The sequence below is a fragment of the Cetorhinus maximus genome, chromosome 5 (genome assembly GCF_964194155.1).
Source record: "Cetorhinus maximus chromosome 5, sCetMax3.hap1.1, whole genome shotgun sequence".
Classification (NCBI taxonomy): Eukaryota; Metazoa; Chordata; class Chondrichthyes; order Lamniformes; family Cetorhinidae; genus Cetorhinus; species Cetorhinus maximus.
In genome coordinates, this window is record NC_135883.1 from 74,874,815 (window position 1) to 74,892,118 (window position 17,304).

At 43.1% G+C, this 17,304-nt stretch overlaps 2 protein-coding genes across 11 annotated transcripts in view; one reads left to right on the forward strand and one right to left on the reverse strand.

Moving 5' to 3' along the window:
• The window catches only part of pfn4 (profilin family member 4), a 30,886-nt gene that overhangs the window by 13,279 nt on the left and 303 nt on the right, over positions 1 to 17,304 (reverse strand). The window contains exons 1-3 of one of the 5 annotated variants that reach the window (XM_078542057.1): positions 16,954 to 17,050; positions 4,933 to 5,061; positions 469 to 603 (exon numbers count right to left, since the gene is read on the reverse strand). In XM_078542057.1, coding sequence (XP_078398183.1) covers positions 469 to 603; positions 4,933 to 5,049 — 252 coding nt within the window. In that variant the 5' untranslated portion in view covers positions 5,050 to 5,061; positions 16,954 to 17,050. Of the gene's footprint in view, positions 1 to 468; positions 604 to 4,932; positions 5,062 to 8,835; positions 9,020 to 16,441; positions 16,519 to 16,953; positions 17,051 to 17,304 lie in introns of those variants that run through there. The other 4 variants (XM_078542059.1, XM_078542058.1, XM_078542056.1 and 1 more) reach the window with 4 other exon arrangements.
• fam228a (family with sequence similarity 228 member A) overlaps positions 17,005 to 17,304 on the forward strand; it is a 56,298-nt gene continuing 55,998 nt past the window's right edge. For 4 of the 6 annotated variants that reach the window (XM_078542047.1, XM_078542048.1, XM_078542046.1 and 1 more), the window contains exon 1: positions 17,113 to 17,242. In XM_078542047.1, coding sequence (XP_078398173.1) covers positions 17,177 to 17,242 — 66 coding nt within the window. In that variant the 5' untranslated portion in view covers positions 17,113 to 17,176. Of the gene's footprint in view, positions 17,243 to 17,304 lie in introns of all 6 variants that reach the window. The other 2 variants (XM_078542052.1, XM_078542055.1) reach the window with 2 other exon arrangements.

A 17,304-nucleotide genomic window follows, 5' to 3' on the forward strand; every position in this document is an offset into this window, starting at 1 on the left:
CAATAGTCACTTAGACAGGTGCGGGATAATTAAGGAAAGCCAGCATGAATTAATTAAGGGGAAATCATGCTTAACTAACTTGCTGGAGTTTTTTGAGGTGGTAACAGAGAATGTTGATAAGGGCAATGCTGTTGATGTGATGTATATGGATTTTCAAAAGGCATTTGATACGGTGTCACACAACAGACTTGTGAGCAAAATTCTAGCTCATGGAATAAAAGGGAAAGTAGGCATATGGATAAGAAATTGGCTGAGTGACAGGAAACAGAGAGTAGTGATAAATGCTTATTTAAATAGTTATTTTCCTTAAACATTTCTAATTCAGAGCAATTAGTCTTTGAGCCCAACCAGTTCATAGAAACGTACAAAAGGACCCAACAGTAAGTACAATTGAAATTCTGAGTATAGGTTGAATAAAAATTCAATATGAGTCTATTTTTATATCAATAATAATATATCTCAGCTTACATGTTTACCGTACACTGAATTATTATCTGCTCTGACACATAAGTAGGTTAGATTCTTAAAGTAAAGGCCTTCGTCTCGAAAGTTGCTTGGCTGGCTGAAAGCATTCAGGAAGACTTGAGTTTCTCCTGGTTCCAACTAATAAAAACAAAGTATTTCAAGTTATTGGAACATATGTTTCATTTTACTAAAATCTAGTGTTAATGAACATGCCTTAGTTTGATACAGAGATGGTTAAGCATTGTTCAACACAATGCATGATTGCTGAATATTTTAGTCATACATTGAAACTATATTATAAAAGTGACTTGGAATCCATCATTGATCAATATGCCCACAGCAACATAGATTTTCCTGTGTAGCTGCAGAATACACCCATTTGATTAGAAACCATTTTTAAAAATTACACAAATGAGGCTTGCTTTCTCCACCCAACTTTCCAAAGGCACAGTTCATTAGAATACATTCAGATGCATAAATGTTGGGAACAGAAAACAGCATACCAATGAAGACTGTTCCCCATGGTCATTGCCAGGTAAATGTGCCAAAGCTTACAAAGGTGGTTGTTGCAGCTTGGTGGACGTGGCCAATCGGTGTACAGTTGCTGCTGATAACCGACATGCCTCTTCTTGTGCAGTGCCACTGATATGGTCGATAGTTTTCTCTCCAAAGGCAGATACCTTCAAAACTGCCATCAACAGTAACCTCTTAAAAAACTACCCTCGATCTATCCATCCCTTCCAACCACAGTTCCACGTCTGACCTCCTTTTTCTCACTACAATCCTTAAATGTGATATTGTCTGCCAACTCTTTGCCCATCTTTCCCAAAAGTTCATGCTCAAATCTAGTCAGCTTTTGGCTTTCTATCAGCACTATAAAGTCCCTCGCCAAAGACGTGAACCAAACTATTACTGTTCTGTTAAAAGGCATTTGAAATTACCGGCCATTTCTTGGAATCTTGTCATAGTTTGACCGTGAACAAGGCAATATATCCCACAATCAAACCACTGCCAAGACTGCTTATTATTATATTGATACACCGCACACCTCCACATTCATTCATGGGATGTCAGTGCCACTGGCAAGGTCAGTATTTATTGTCCAACCCTAGAATCATAGAAAGCTTACGACACAGAAAGAGGCCACTTAGCCCATCGTGTCTGCGCTGGCCAGAAAACGAGCTACCAAGCCTAATACTGCATTGTTCCATAGCCCTGCAGGTTTTTTGAGGTGCACATCCAGGCACATTTTAAATGAGTGGAGGCTTTCTGCCTCTATTATCCTTTCAGACAGTGAGTTCCAGATCTCTACAACCCTCTGGGTGAAAAAACCTTTCCTCATCTCTCCTCTAATCCTTCTACCAATCACTTTAAATCTATGCCCACTATTCACTGACCTCCCTGCTAAAATAAATAGGCCCTTCCCATCCACTCTATCCAGGTCTCTTAAAATTTTGTACATCTCAATCAAATCTCCCCTCAGCCTCCTCTGTTCCAAGGAGAACCCCAACCTATCCTCATAGCTGCAATTTTCCAGTCCTGGCAACACCACGTAAATCTCCTCTGTGCCCTCTCTAATGCAATTACATCCTTTCCATAATGAGGTGACCAGAACTGCACACAGTACTCAAGCTAACTAATGTTTTATATAGTTTCAGCATAACCTCCCTGCTCTTATATTCTATGCCTTGGCTAATAAATGAAAGGATTCCCTAACTGCTCCTGAGAAAGTAGTAGTGAGCAACCGTCTTGAACTGCTCCAGTCCATATGGTGTAGGTACACCCACTGTGCAGTAAGGTAGGAAGTTCCAGGATTTTGACCCAGTGACGATGAAGGAACTGTGATATATCCAAGTCAGGATGCTGTGTGACTTGAAAAGGAGCGTGTGTGACTAGTAGGCAGCGGTGTCCCCATGCATTTACTGCCCTTGTCCTTCTAGGTGATAAAGGTCACAAGTTTGGAAGGTGCTGCTGAAGGAGTCATCACAAGTTGTGGCAGTGCATCTTGTAGTTGGTATACTCTGCGGCCGTTTTGTGCTAGTGATGGAGGGACTGAATGTTTAAGGTGATGGACATGGTGCCAATCAAGCGGGTTGCTTTGTCTTGGGTAATGTTGAGCTTCTTGGAACTGCACTCATCTAGATAAGTGGAGAGCATTCTATCACACTCCTGACTTGTAGATGCTAGAAAGACTTTGGGGAGTCAGTTATTCACAGAAAACCCAACCTACGGCCTCCCTTGTAGCAACAATATTGATGTGACTTGTCCAATTAAGGTTCTGGCCAATGGTAATCCCCAGAATGTTGATGGTGGGGGATTTAGAGATTGTAGGAACACTGAAAATCAAGGGAAAGTGTTTAGTCTTCTGCTGCTTGGCGATCATCATTGCCTGGCACTTGTGTGGCACCAAAGCTTTTTGTAGCTTTTATCAGCCCAAGCCTGAATGTTTTCCAGGTTTTGCTGCACATAGGCAGGGACTGCTTCATTACCTAAGGAGTTGTAAATGGAACTGAATACTGTGCAATCAGCTAATATTCCCTCCTCTGACCTGATGATGGGGGGAAGGTCATCGCTGAAGCAACTCAAGACCTTTGGGCAGAGAAATCTGCCTTGAAAAACTGCTGTAATAATATTCTGGGGGGTGAAATCATTGGCATCCATTAATCACAAGCACATTCCTTTGTGCTAGCTATGTCTCTATCCAGTGCAGCATTTTGCTCTGATTTCCATTGAGTTCAATTTTAGAAGGGCTCCATGATGCCACACTTGGTCAAATGCTACCTTGATGTCAAGGGCAATAACTTTCACCTCTGGAATTCAGCCCTTTTGCCCATGTTTCGACCAAGGCTGTAATTAGGTCTGGATCTCAGTGAACCTGGCAGAGCCTAAACTGAACACTGGGGAGTAGATTATTGGTGAATAAAGTGCCGTTTCGTAGCACTGTCACTTCATCACTTTGCTGATGAGTAAGAGTAGACTGATGGGTGGTAATTGGTGGATTGTCCTGCTTTCTGTGGACAGGGCATACCTAGGCAATTTTCTACTTTGTCAGGTAGATGCCAGAATTTTAGCTGTACTGGGGCAGCTTGGCTAGAGATGTGTCTGGTTCTAGAGTAAAAAGTCTTTATCACTATAGCCGGATTGTTGTTGGAGCCCATAGCTTTGCTGTAACAATGAGCTCAGTTGTTTCTTGATGTCCCGTGGACTGAATCAGATTGGCTGAAGACTGTAATCTGTGATGAGGGACCTCAGGAGGAGGCTGAAATGGATCATTAACTAGATACTTCTGGCTAACTCTAATTCAACCACTAAAATCCTATACATGCCCTGGTCAACTCCAGGCTTGATTATTCAGAGCTCTTATTGGTGGTCTCCTAGCCTTCACCTGCCATAAAAGTTAACTTGTCCAAAGTTCTGCTGCAGGGTTCTTGTAGGTTAGGGTGACACACTGAGAGTCATATTGGTTGAAAAGTAATGTTGGGAACTAAAAATAAATTAAATAAATTCATGCAAACCTAAATGCTAACAGGAAATAAAAACAGAAAAAAACTTCAATCATACTTGCAGAACTAGAGGATACCTTTAACGTTACAAAGCATCAAATAAAACTGGATATAAAACCAGTAGCTATTTTCCCCATGGAATAATGTTGTGAAACAGACTCAGAGCAAATGTTTCTTCTTCACATAATACGATGTTGCTCTCTGCAGTATCACAGTGTAAATAAAACTACACTCAGAAGTAGCAGTAGCAGTCAATTTATTTCATACCACTCGCACCCCCCATTAACGTCATACCAAGTGTATAACAGACAATACAACTCTAAACTTTTATTAATCTAACAACATAAAAAAAACATAAATATGAAAGAGATTTCGGCTGAAAATGCTGTGCGGTGCCCATGGTCTGCTCCCTTCTGTTAAAGAGTCAATTGGTAACAAAGCATGATCAACCATTTGCTGCACCTTCATTATTCTTATACCTAGTTTTGATCATGCATACATTGCAATCTGCCTCATGTCCATTAAAGGCCAAGGAGTCTCTTTTGATCTCAATCTATATAGTTAGGTCCTTTAATGCTGCAGCGACATACAGTACGGTTTTTTGGTTGTGTGCTTTTCAATCTGCAATTAAGGGATGGAGCCTGTTGTCATGGAGACAATTTAGGGATTAAGTTGGTTGCACAGGTGCCAGTAACCCCTTTAGTTCATTTCTAATTCTCACGCAGCTCAGCATATCACTGGAACCCAGAGTGGACTGACCACATAGGAAATTGAGAGATTTTCCGAATGCGCCAGTGCATGGTCCCATATCGTCACCTTGTGAGAATCATGAAGAATCACACACCCTTTAGGGGGGTTAATCTGCCCCTGCTGGAGTCAGAGATTTCTGTTCTTGATCAACAAAACAAACATTACAATCTGAAGGAATTCACCACCAAAAATATAACAAATGCAACATTCTTACTTTGAATCCAGGGGAAGCTGTCACCACTGAGGCATTTTTCAAATTTAAGATTGCACAGTCTTGAACATGACTTGTTGCAAGAAGAGACTGAGTTAACAAATCCTGGTATTCACTCATTTTAAACGTATCCTGTTAAGAAAAAGTAAGCATAACACTATACAGTAATTCTAAACACTAAAAGCTAAGGCAATAGTTTATTTTAATCTGTGTTATCTTCATTGCTAGGTTTGGCTTCTTGGGCATCATCTTCTCTGGCATTTACTTTTTAACAACTTCTCTGGAAAATAATGGCATAACCAACCAATTAACTAGAAAATTGCCAGGTAATGACCACCTCGAGCATCCACCCCAACCCCTCCATCCACCCAATCTTCAATATCATTACTATCACCGAATCCTCCACCATTAGCATACTTAAAGTCACTACTGAAGTAGACCAGCCATATAAACACCATGCAATCAAGAACAAAGCAGAGACTGGGTATTTTGTGATGAGTGGCTGACCTCCTGGTCTTTTTATGTCTATCTACCAATGACAAAGTTGAAGTCAGGAAGGTGACGGAATTCTCACAACTCAGTTGTTTAGTAGCAACACACTCAAGAAACTCAGAATAGAGCAATTTGTTTGATTTGTGTCTCTGCCTTTGCACTCAATTTTAACCACCCACCATCACTAGCGTATTCTATGGTTACAGTATATATAATTTACCGGATGCATTACAGCAATTCACCAAGCTTACTTTGACAGTACCCTCTCCCTTGCTACCTCTGCGACCAAGAATGACCAAGAGCAACAATGTTAGAGGAAAGCATCACCTTCATGTACCCCTCTGAGTTACATTCAATGTTCACTCGAAGTTGCAAGTCATGCAACCACCCAACAACTTGAAAGTCTATACACAGGCCACACACAAGTTGGCTCCTTTAAGTTACTGAGCACGGTCACAAAGAAAAATTTAAAGGGGTCGCACAGTTAAACAAATCCCCCATCACTCCAAAAAAAATTGAGGGTACATTGGTTACATCCCAATCTGACTGCGTTTTACTAAGATTGGGAACTAAATACTCCAGGAGACTTGACTTTTAACAGAGGTAGGCAAATGGAAAAGAGTAGTGGGGGTGATGGGAGGTTGCCCTGATAATAAAGGATGGTACAAAGACAGTAGAGTGAAAGGACCTTAAGAAAACCAAGATGTTGAATCAATTTGTGTGGAGCTAAGAAATAACAAGAAAGATCGTTGTCTAAGACCTTTCCGCCATAGTGCACTGAGGGGCTGGGAATTGAATAGGCCCCTCGGGCTGTATGACACACAGTGATTGTATGTAGTGAATACTAAGTGTGTCATAATTGTATTGAAACACCTCAGAGTGCAACATGATGTATGTCGATAACTCCAATACCATTGCACTGTCTGACTGTCTGTAATGACTGTATTGAAATGACTGTAATATTCATTGATTGTATTGAAGCACCTCGTGATCCATGTTTAAAAGTTGAATCTGATTGCACTATTTGTGATGGCCATTTAGAAATGTTTTGTAATATTCTTTCAGATATTTTATGAATAAAGTATATTTTTCCAAAAACAAACAAGAGGCAGAAAATATTGGTGAGAGTAATTTACAGGCCCCTTAACAATAACTATAGTGTTGGGCAGAGTATAAATCAGAAAAATGGAGGTGCATGTAACAAGGATAGTACTGTAATCATCGGGGACTTGAGTTTTCATATACACTGAGCAAACTAAGTTTGCAATAATAGTGTGTGTAGTCTTCATGGAATGTATACAAGATAGTTTTCTAGATCAGTATGTTGAGCAATCAGCTAGGGAACAGGCTATTTTAGATCTAGTAGTATGCAATGAAAAAGGAAGGAGTAATTAATAACCTTATAGTAAAGGACCCTCTATGCAACAAGAGTGAGCATAATATGTTGGGATTTTATATTAGAATTGAGAATGATTTAGTTAATTTAGAAACTAAGGTCTTAAATCTGAACAAAGAAATTACAGTATGTAGATATGAGAGGCGAGTTAGCTAAGGTGGATTAGGAAACTACATTAATAGATATGATGGTAGCAATAGCAAAAAATTAAATAATTAATTCATAATTTGTAAGAAATGTACATCCCTTAAGCAATAAAAACCCAATGAACAAGTGAAGTTAATTATAGTATTAGTTTAAGGGAAGAGGTCTATAATTTTGCGAAAAAGAATAATAAACCAATGGAGTGTGAAGGATTATAAAATTCAGCAAAGGATGACTAAGAAATCCATAAAGAGAGAACAAGAAATATAAAAACACAAATTGCCGGAAAAACTCAGCAGGTCTGGCAGCATCTGTGGAGAGAAAGACAGAGTTAACGTTTCGAGCCTGTATGACTCTTCTTCAGTTCTGAAAATTCCTGGCTCACCATAACCGCCTTGGAAAAAACAATCCAGAAAGGCCAGATATTCAGTTCGTTGGGAGGGTTGGGGTGGGGGTGTGCGGGGGAGTGGTGGTGGTGGAAGGAAGGTGTGAGGTGGTGGGTGCATGTTGGACTCAGGCCAGCCACCCCCAGAAAGAATTCGGAGGCAGCCACAGGGGCTGCTGAGTTCCAGACCAGGCTGTTTAAAGTGTCTGCCTTGGTGCTCTGGGATTTGTCCCAGTTGTAATAAAAGCAGTTAGGCCCACTTCCCACACACGTCTCACATCCCCACCCACTTCCCAAGCCTCATCAATGCCAATTCATGCCCCCACCCTCATGACCCCTCATACCCTCCATACTGACCTATGCTCCTCTACCCACTCCCATGACTCCTTATAGTCTCTATGCCAACAGTGCCAACAAACAACCCCTCATCCCCAAGTCACAATATAGCCCCTATGTCAACTTAGTGCCAACCCATGCCTTTCTTTGCTCTTACACCCTCCATGACAACTATATGCACCTTGGACAGACCTCAAGAGCCATGATGAGATGAAATAAAATAAAATTCTAAGTATCTATTACATATTTCACTATATAAAAAACACTCTCATAGTTAAAAGCCCATTCAAAACATTTAAACCCCTTCAAGTAGTTAATCCCTTATAAAAACAAACATTTGTATTCATAGTCCTGCATCAAGCACAGCTAGTCCTTATTAACATCTTGGAGCTGTCAATTAAACTGTGAATTTACAGCTTCCCTCCCCTCACTGTGATAATGATAGGCTGTGGAATCAGTCAAGCAATAATAATATTATAATGATAACTCTCAGGCTTATGTCAACAAACAACTATTGAAATTTCAAGTACCAATTATTTTCAACTCAAAATCACAGCAGACTGTTCATTTTCAAAAGATTAAAGAGATGGGGAATTAAATTACTTGACACCTTTGCAGTTTCACAGGCTTCATCCACATATTAATGCACGTCTACTCTTAAAAATCATAAGTCACATGCTGCAGGAAATGGACCTCGCTCCAGAAAATATGGGGTCTGTTTGAACACTGCACAGAGTTCAGGTTCGGGTTTCCCATGTGCATGAATCACATCCCACCCTCTTTCTCCTACCGGTGAAAATAGGATCTGTCAGAAATGGAGGTGGGACTTGAGGTTCCAGGGTCCTGGCACCAGTTTGGCTAAGGTGCGGAGTGTCCATGACTTCACAAAAATCTGGTCCTGAGAGTCTGTATCTAGCAAGATTAACTGTCCTTCTTTTCAGTCAAGATGTGAAAATTGACACTTGAGTTTCTTATGAGTTTCAACCTGGGCCTCTGTCCTCATGGCAACCAAATCACATGGGCCTGTTTCCAGGCAGAGTTCAACACGATTACCTCAAATTAAATGAGAGAGTTCAAAACATAAATCCTTATAAAGCTTTACATTCTTAACAGAATGTGGAATTTAAAGAAATTATCCTTTGTCCTTACTCACATCTAGTCCTGTTCACCCATCATCCTTGTGCTTGCTGATGTACCTTGCTCCCGATCAAGGGATGTTTCAATTTTGAAATTCAAGTGCCTCAACAGCCTGGTTCCTTCCTTCTCTGTAATCTCATTCAGTACACAGCCCTCTGAGATAGCTTGTTATGATTCCCATAGGGGAACAGTGAACCTAAATAACCAAATTTATTGAATGACCCCCAAATGAAGGAATTGCCAATAAGATTCCACTTTTTACTTTAACACAAATCAAAACTAACATAAAATATAAATGAATAAGCAGGAGAATGATACTTCAAATAAAAAGGTAAATTTTACTTTAAATCATTGATACAACAAATGATGTCTTACACAACTGCAAGCCAGGAAGCTAGGAAAATGTGGTGGAATAGCTCTGTTAATTAAGGCTAAGTTTAGTACAGTAATGAGAGATGACCATAGCATGAAAGTGTAAGGCATAGAATCTGCTTGAGTAAAGATAAGAAATAGGAAAGGTCACTTGCAAGAGTAGTTTATAGGCCCCCTAATAGTAGCTACATTGTAGGACAGAGTATATAGGAAGAAATAAATTGGGCGTGTAAGAAAGGTACCACGATAATCATGGGTGACTTTAATCTACATGTAGATTAGAAGAATCAGATTGGCAAAAGTAACACAGAAAATGAATTCATAGAGTGTATTAGGGACAATTCCTTAGAGCAATATGTTCCAGCGCAAACAAGGGAGTAGGCTATTCTAGACTTGGTAATGTGCAATGAGACAGGATTAATCAATAACCTTTAGAAAAGGACCCTTTAGGTGGCAGCAATCATAACATGATAGAATTTCACATTCACTTTGAAGGTGATAATTGTGGGTCTAAGATTAGTGTTTTAAACCTACATAAAGGTATTTGTAAGGGTGTGAAGGTAAAGGGTGTGGCTAAAGTGAACTGGGAAACAAGGTTGAAAGGTAAACAGTAGAGATACAGTGGCAGACTTTTAAGGGAATACTTAATAACTCTCAGCAAAGATTAATCCCTGTGTTAGGAACTAGAGATAGTTTAAGTAAGTTATATTTATATTTCTGGATGTTAGGAATAAGTTTTAGCTTTAAGTTTAAGTTAAATTTCTACATGTGTATATTAAGGAAGGGCGAACTTCAGTTTTAGTTTCATTTTAAAAGATGCCTGCAATATAATGAGGTTTAATGACTCTTGAAGGGGACCTCAAACAAACACAAGGTATAAAATCTGGGCTGTTGCTAGCAACAAGAGGCCCACACAGAAATCAAAAACAGTTTGAGTTCAGCTGAAGCCAGGTGCCAGGAGAAGCTGGACATAGGCGAGGGAACTACAGGTGCAGGTTCCAAAAACTAAAAAAAATAGTCCCAAAAGAGGACAGTGAAGTCAAATGACAAGGACAGAAATCTGGAAAAGGTCCTGTCAAATGAAGTTAAAAGTAAGAAGCAGACAGGAAGGCCCCAAGCTTAAAGAGAGAAAGCTGCAGAACACAGTCTGAAAGTAAAATAGGCTTGCAAGAAGGCAGAAGATCCAAGGAGACAGCCAAAGGTCTGTAACTCTTTACAATGGGCATGTGAAGCAATGGTGTACTGTTAGCACAACTGAGTCAGAGGGAGTGCGTGGAGGACATCTGAGAGAAAACATTGTTTGGGAGAAGATTCCAAAGCGGGTTCTTCGAGAGCAGAGATTGGAAACCCTCATGTGAAAGACGGAGCTCAGTGAGACCAGTTGGCTCACGTTGTGACAAGCGTACGGGGCAGATGTTGATGAGAGATCCATAGTATCTGTTTGGGGTGGCATCTGTCACTTGGTTTCAGAGTCTGACCACAGGTCACCTATTGGTTTACATGGACTGTGTATTTACTGTGAACATTAGAGTATAAGATAGCTTTTGTAACTTGTGTCATCCTTATGAATCTGTATGTATCTGTAAAGGTATAGTTGTGGCGAAGGAGTATTGTAATATAGGGGAGAATTTTTCCTATGGCAGGTAGTCTGGACGGGAGCGGATGGGGATGGGGGCAGGCGCGGAGCCCATCACCGCCCGTGATCGGCTGCGCACCGCCCTTTTATGCGGGTGGGCCAATTAAGGCCCGTCCAGCATAACGCACGGCCGGTAGCGCTCAGTGCTACCTGTGCGGGTTGGGGGGGGGAGGGAGAATCGGGGCCTGCGCTATTTCGTGCATGCGTGTGAAAGAGTGCAGCAATCTCCCTGAGGCACGGAGCTGCCTCAGGGAGATTGAATGGTTCAGAAAACTTTCCAATAAATAAAGTGAAAATTTATTTAAACATGTCCCCTCATGTGTCACACGTGAGGTTAGTAAAATTTATTCAGTTAGCTTCAGGGAACTTCATCCCACCCGTGGATGAGGTTTCCTGAAAAACGCAAAGGCCACTTGGGCTCTTTGGCTGCCTGCCAACCTTAAGGTTGGATGGACAGTGCTCTTAACAAGTGTAATTACTTTTTTGATGGCCTCAATAGGCTGTTGACAGCTCAGCGGGCGCGCAGCCACCTTCGGTGCATGCCCGCCAAACAAAATATTGAAATGACACACGATGGCATTGGGATGCATGCCTGACATCATCGCGCGTCATTTTACGTGTCAGCGTGTCGGGCCCGCCCCCGCACGCCGACTGGAAGATTCAGCCCATAGTTCATTTTTTCTTCATTTCCACATTTCTAAACATATAGTAAAAGTTAAGCTCTATCAAGCCGGGTTCCACCCTGGGATCTGACTTGTTAAATAGTAACATCAGCTGGGATCATAACACCAGTGAGAAAGAAAGATTCTTTGCGAAGAAGGAAGTTATGGATAGTATCAAATTGAAAGAAACACTGTACAAATCTGTGAAGTTAGTGGCAGGTCAGAAGATTGGTCAGATTTTAAGAACCAGCAAAGAATTATTTTAAAAAGATAAAGAGGGAGAAAATAGAGTATGGGAGAAAGACTGCTAGAAATATAAAAGCAGATAGTAAGAGTTTCTACAAGCATTTTAAAAAGGAATGACTAAAGTGAATGTTGGTCCTCTGGCGAGTGAGTTTGGGGAATTAATGATGGAAAATAAGGAAATGGTGGAAGTGTCAAACAAGTATTTTGTCTCTGTCTTCACTGTAGAAGACTTATAAAACTTCCCAACGATAATTGAAAAACAAGAGGTGAAAGGGAGGGAGGAAATTAAAACAATCACCATCAGCTCAAGTACTGGCAAAAAATTAGACCTAAAGGCTGACAAGTTCCCAGGATATCATGGCCTGCATTCTATGGTCTTAAAGAAGTGGCTGCAGAGATGGTGGATGCATTGGTTATAATCTTCTAAAATTCCTTAGATTCTGGAAGGGGCCCAGCGTATTGAAAAATGGCAAATATAAACCAGTAGTCAAGAAAGGAAGGGACAAAAATCAGGAAACTATAGGCCAGTTAACCTAACATCTATCATAGAGAAATTGCTAGAATTCATTATTAGGGAGGTTATAGCAGGATACTTAAAACATAATGGGATCAGATTGAGGCAACTTGGTTTTGTGAAAGGTAAATCATGTTTAACTAATTAATTAGAGTTATTTGAGGAAGTACTGTATTTAATTACAGGGCTGAAACCACCAGTTGAGTTTTAAAAGGTTGAAACAGCATTCCAGTGACTTGAAACTGCAGTCTCTAAGATGGCTGAACATTTGCGTGACAGTAGCTTACACATTCTAAAACCATTAAAATGAAGTGAGCCCACATTTGCCCAAGTGACTATTAATTTTGTCCCAAATTATCCTTTCTAGAAGCTTCCCCATCACCAAAGTTAAACTGGCTGTCCTGTAGTTACTGGGCTTATTTTAACTCCCTTTTTTGAACCAAGGTTCATTTGCAATTCTCTAGTCCTCTTGCACCATCTGATACTAAAAATTGGAAATTTATAGCCGGTGCCCCTGCAATTTTCACTCTCACTTTCCTTAGTATCCTTGGATGCATCTCATCTGGTCCTGGTGCCATATCAACTTTAAGTACTGATATATAAATGCAAGTTTATTGTTATTGGTGTTATCTCAACCAAAGGCCAGTACTTCAATTTAGCACATCTTAAGGACCATGTTAAATAGTCTATACTCAACTCCTGAAGTGGGGAATAGACCCAAAACCTTTTGATTTGAATGTGAAAGTGTTACGTACTGTTCCTAGCTGCCACTTTATTGAACCCATTGCCTCTGAAATATTAATGTTCCTCCTCAGTGGTTGTCTTTAAACTTGCTGGAAGAAGTCTCTAGAGGGTTGGGACAGGCAATGGAGAGGGCTTGAGAAGGTTACTGGAAAACAGTACAGAGAAAAAGAAAAACGCCATATGAACACACTCGACCTCACCCTCCAGCAGCACCGCCGCACCCTTTTTCAAAGCTGCGCGTGCCCCCAGTTTCATTTTATTCTTCGCCTCATCTGACGCCTCAACAAGAGACTTTTTCTCTTTCTCTCAAGTGCTAAGGAACACAAGCTCCAACAACTCATCGACACCAACACCCATCTGGGACCCTCCGCCCCTGCTTGTCCCTCCGTCCCCACCCGATCTTCCAATCCCAGCCCCAGCCACGTATTCACTATACCCCCTGACCTTCCCCTCTCCGATGCTGAACATTCAGTGCTCAGCAAAGGACTCAGTTTCATACCCTTACGCCCTCATCTCAATGAATTTCGGGCTCGGCACAATGCTGAACTCTTCTTCCACCGTCTTCGTCTTCGTCTCCGTGCTCACTTCTTTGGGCAGGAGTCCTCTCCCCGTTCAACGGATCCTTTTACCCACCTCCAATATTCTCCATCCACCTGGACCCCTCCCTCTGGATTCTTACCTTCTCTTGATCTTTTCATTGAGAACTGTCGGCGTGACATTAGCCGTCTCAATTTCTCTGCTCCTCTCACCCATTCTAATCTGTCTCTCTCTGAACTTACTGCACTCCGTTCTCTCAGGTCCAACCCCAACATTGTCATCAAACCCGCTGACAAGGGTGGTGCTGTTGTTGTCTGGCGCACTGACCTCTACCTCGCGGAGGCTGAGCGTCAACTCGCAGACACTTCCTCCTGCCTCTCCCTGGACCATGACCCCACCACTGAACATCAAGCCATTGTTTCCAGGACTGTCACTGACCTCATCTCCTCTGGAGATCTTCCTCCCAAAGCTCCCAACCTGGTAGTCGCCCAACCTCGGATGGCCCGCTTCTACCTCCTACCCAAAATCCACAAACAGAACTGTCCCGGCAGTCCGATCGTGTCAGCCTGTTTCTGCCCCACGGAACTCATTTCTCGTTATCTTGACTCCCTTCTCTCTCCCCTTGTCCAGTCCTTTCCCACCGACATCCGTGATTCCTCTGACACCTTACGTCACATCAACAATTTCCAGTTCCCTGGCCCCACCCGCTTCCTCTTCACCATGGACGTCCAATCCCTCTACACCTCCATCCCCCACCAGGATGGTCTGAGGGCCCTTAGCTTCTTCCTTGAACAGAGGCCCCAACAATCCCCATCCACCACTACTCTCCTCCGCCTGGCTGAACTTGTTCTCACACTGAACAATTTCTCCTTTAACTCCTCTCACTTCCTCCAAATAAAAGGTGTGGCTATGGGTACCTGCATGGGCCCCAGCTATGCCTGTCTCTTTATGGGGTATGTGGAACATTCCTTGTTCCAGTCCTACTCCGGCCCCCTCCCACAACTCTTTCTCCGGTACATCGATGATTACTTCGGTGCTGCTTCATGCTCTCGTCGGGACCTGGAAAAATTTATTAATTTTGCTTCCAATCTCCACCCCTCCATCATTTTCACATGGTCCATCTCTGACACTTCCCTTCCCTTCCTTGACCTCTCTGTCTCAATTTCTGATGATAGACTGTCCACCAATATCCATTACAAGCCTACCGACTCCCACAGCTACCTTGACTACAGCTCCTCACATCCCGCTTCCTGTAAGGACTCCATCCCATTCTCTCAGTTCCTTCGCCTCCGTCGCATCTGTTCTGATGATGCTACCTTCAAAAACAGCTCCTCTGACATGTCCTCCTTCTTCCTTAACCGAGGTTTTCCACCCACGGTCGTTGACAAGGCCCTCAACTGTGTCCGGCCCATCTCCCGCGCATCCGCCCTCACACCTTCTCCTCCCTCCCAGAAACATGATAGGGTCCCCCTTGTCCTCACCTATCACCCCACCAGCCTCCGCATTCAAAGGTCATCCTCCGCCATTTCCGCCAACTCCAGCATGATGCCACCACCAAACACATCTTCCCTTCACCCCCCCTGGCGGCATTCCGTAGGGATCGTTCCCTCCGGGACACCCTGGTCCACTCCTCCATCACCCCCTACTCCTCAATCCCCACCTATGGCACCTCCCCATGCCCACGCAGAAGATGCAACACCTGCCCCTTCACTTCCTCTCTCCTCACCGTCCAAGGGCCCAAACGGCATTTCACTTGCATTTCCCCTAACTTAGTCTACTGCATTTGTTGCTCCCAATGCGGTCTCCTCTACATTGGAGACACCAAATGCAAACTGGGCGACCGCTTTGCAGAACACCTGCGGTCTGTCCACAAGAAAGACCCAAACCTCCCTGTCACTTGCCATTTTAACACTCCACCCTGCTCTCTTGCCCACATGTCTGTCCTTGGCTTGCTGCATTGTTCCAGTGAAGCCCAACACAAACAGGAGGAACAGCACCTCATCTTCCGACTAGGCACTTTACAGCCTTCTGGGCTGAATATTGAATCCAACAACTTTAGATCTTAAACTCCCTCCCCCCATCCCCACCCCGTTTCTTCCCCCTCCCTTTTGTTTTTTTCAATAATTTATATAGATTTTTCTTTTCCCACCTATTTCCATTATTTTAAAATCTACAACTAATACCTTGTCAGTCTTTCCACCCCAGCCCCACTAGAGCTGTACCTTGAGTTTCCTGCCATCCATTCTTAATTAGCACATTTTCTTAGATAATATCACCACCTTCAACACCTCTTTGATCCCTTTGTCTGTGACATCTTTTGATTATCTGCTCCTATCACTGCTTGCTTGTCCCTACAACCCCCCCCCCCCATATCTTCTCTCTCCCCCCGCACACCTTAAACCAGCTTATATTTCACCCCTCTCCTAACTATACTCAGTTCTGTTGAAGGGTCGTGAGGACTCGAAACGTTGACTCTTTTCTTCTCCACCGATGCTGCCAGACCTGCTGAGTTTTTCCAGGTAATTCTGTTTTTGCAGAGAAAAAGATGGCTCATCATAGCAATAGAGATCAATAGTCTGATTGGTTTTTGTAGTTACGTGACACAGTGCCAATCAATGCAAATCATACTGAGTTGCACAGAACAGGTTTGATAATTGCTGCTCAGTGCCCTACAATTAGGGAAGGGAAGTAAGGTCAGTTGGGATTGATGTCCCAAAGAAGTTACATAGGACTCAAAATGTCAACTCTGTTTCTCTCGTTCCAGAGACGCTGGCTGCCAAACCCATTGAGTTTTTCCAGCACTTAGCATTTTTATTCCAGATTTCCATATCCGCAGTAATTTGCTTTCATTTTCATGTCCCTGTTCACCATCCAGCAAGTACAGCTGAAGGAGAGGACTCTGCTTTGATACCTCCGCCCGGGTCGGCAGAGAGACTAAGCTCCGGGAGCTCAGCCAGAGGAGAGCAGCAAAATATCGCGAACAGCAGTCCAAATAGCCGAAACAAAAACAGAAATACCTGGAAAAACTCAGCAGGTCTGGCAGCATCGGCGGAGAAGAGCAAAGCTGACGTTTTCTTCTCCGCCGATGCTGCCAGACCTGCTGAGTTTTTCCAGGTATTTCTGTTTTTGTTTTGGATTTCCAGCATCCGGAGTTTTTTCTTTTCATCCAAATAGCCGACATCGCCCGGGGACAAGCCCCGCTCCTCGCGCACTTTGATTGGTCAGATTAGCAAAGCCGTCATTACAGTCCAGCCGCAGAAAAAAACAGAAAGCAATTTTCAGTGACCGGAGACAGCCACGCCCTCCCGCGATACAATTGGTCTTGCCCGGGTTTGTCAATCATAGCGCGTCACTTTCAAACAATCGAAAAAGCCGCGTCGCCATAGAAACCGTTCCACATCCCGCTGCCGTTTACCAACATACCGGCGGGCGGAAGATTAAATCCACTTCAGTAATTTTTTTTTTTGCGAGAACAAATATCCTCCGCTGGAAAGAGGGTGTCAAACCACAATGACAAGCACGTTCGGTGTGACCATGAATCGGGACAAGACTGGGGAGCGCTGAGCCGGGCGGTGTGAGCTCGGCGAGGGTCGCTGCTCCCACCGCGCGCGCGCGCACTGCACGCGCCGGGGGTGGGAGGGAGACTATGAGCTCGCGGAGGAGCAGCTCGGGTCACATCAGCGTCCACCGGCAGTTCCCGTGCAGCGGAGCAGTGAGTGAGGGGAGGGAAACTCCGGACATGAAATGATATAATTCACAGTCTGTGCTGTCCCC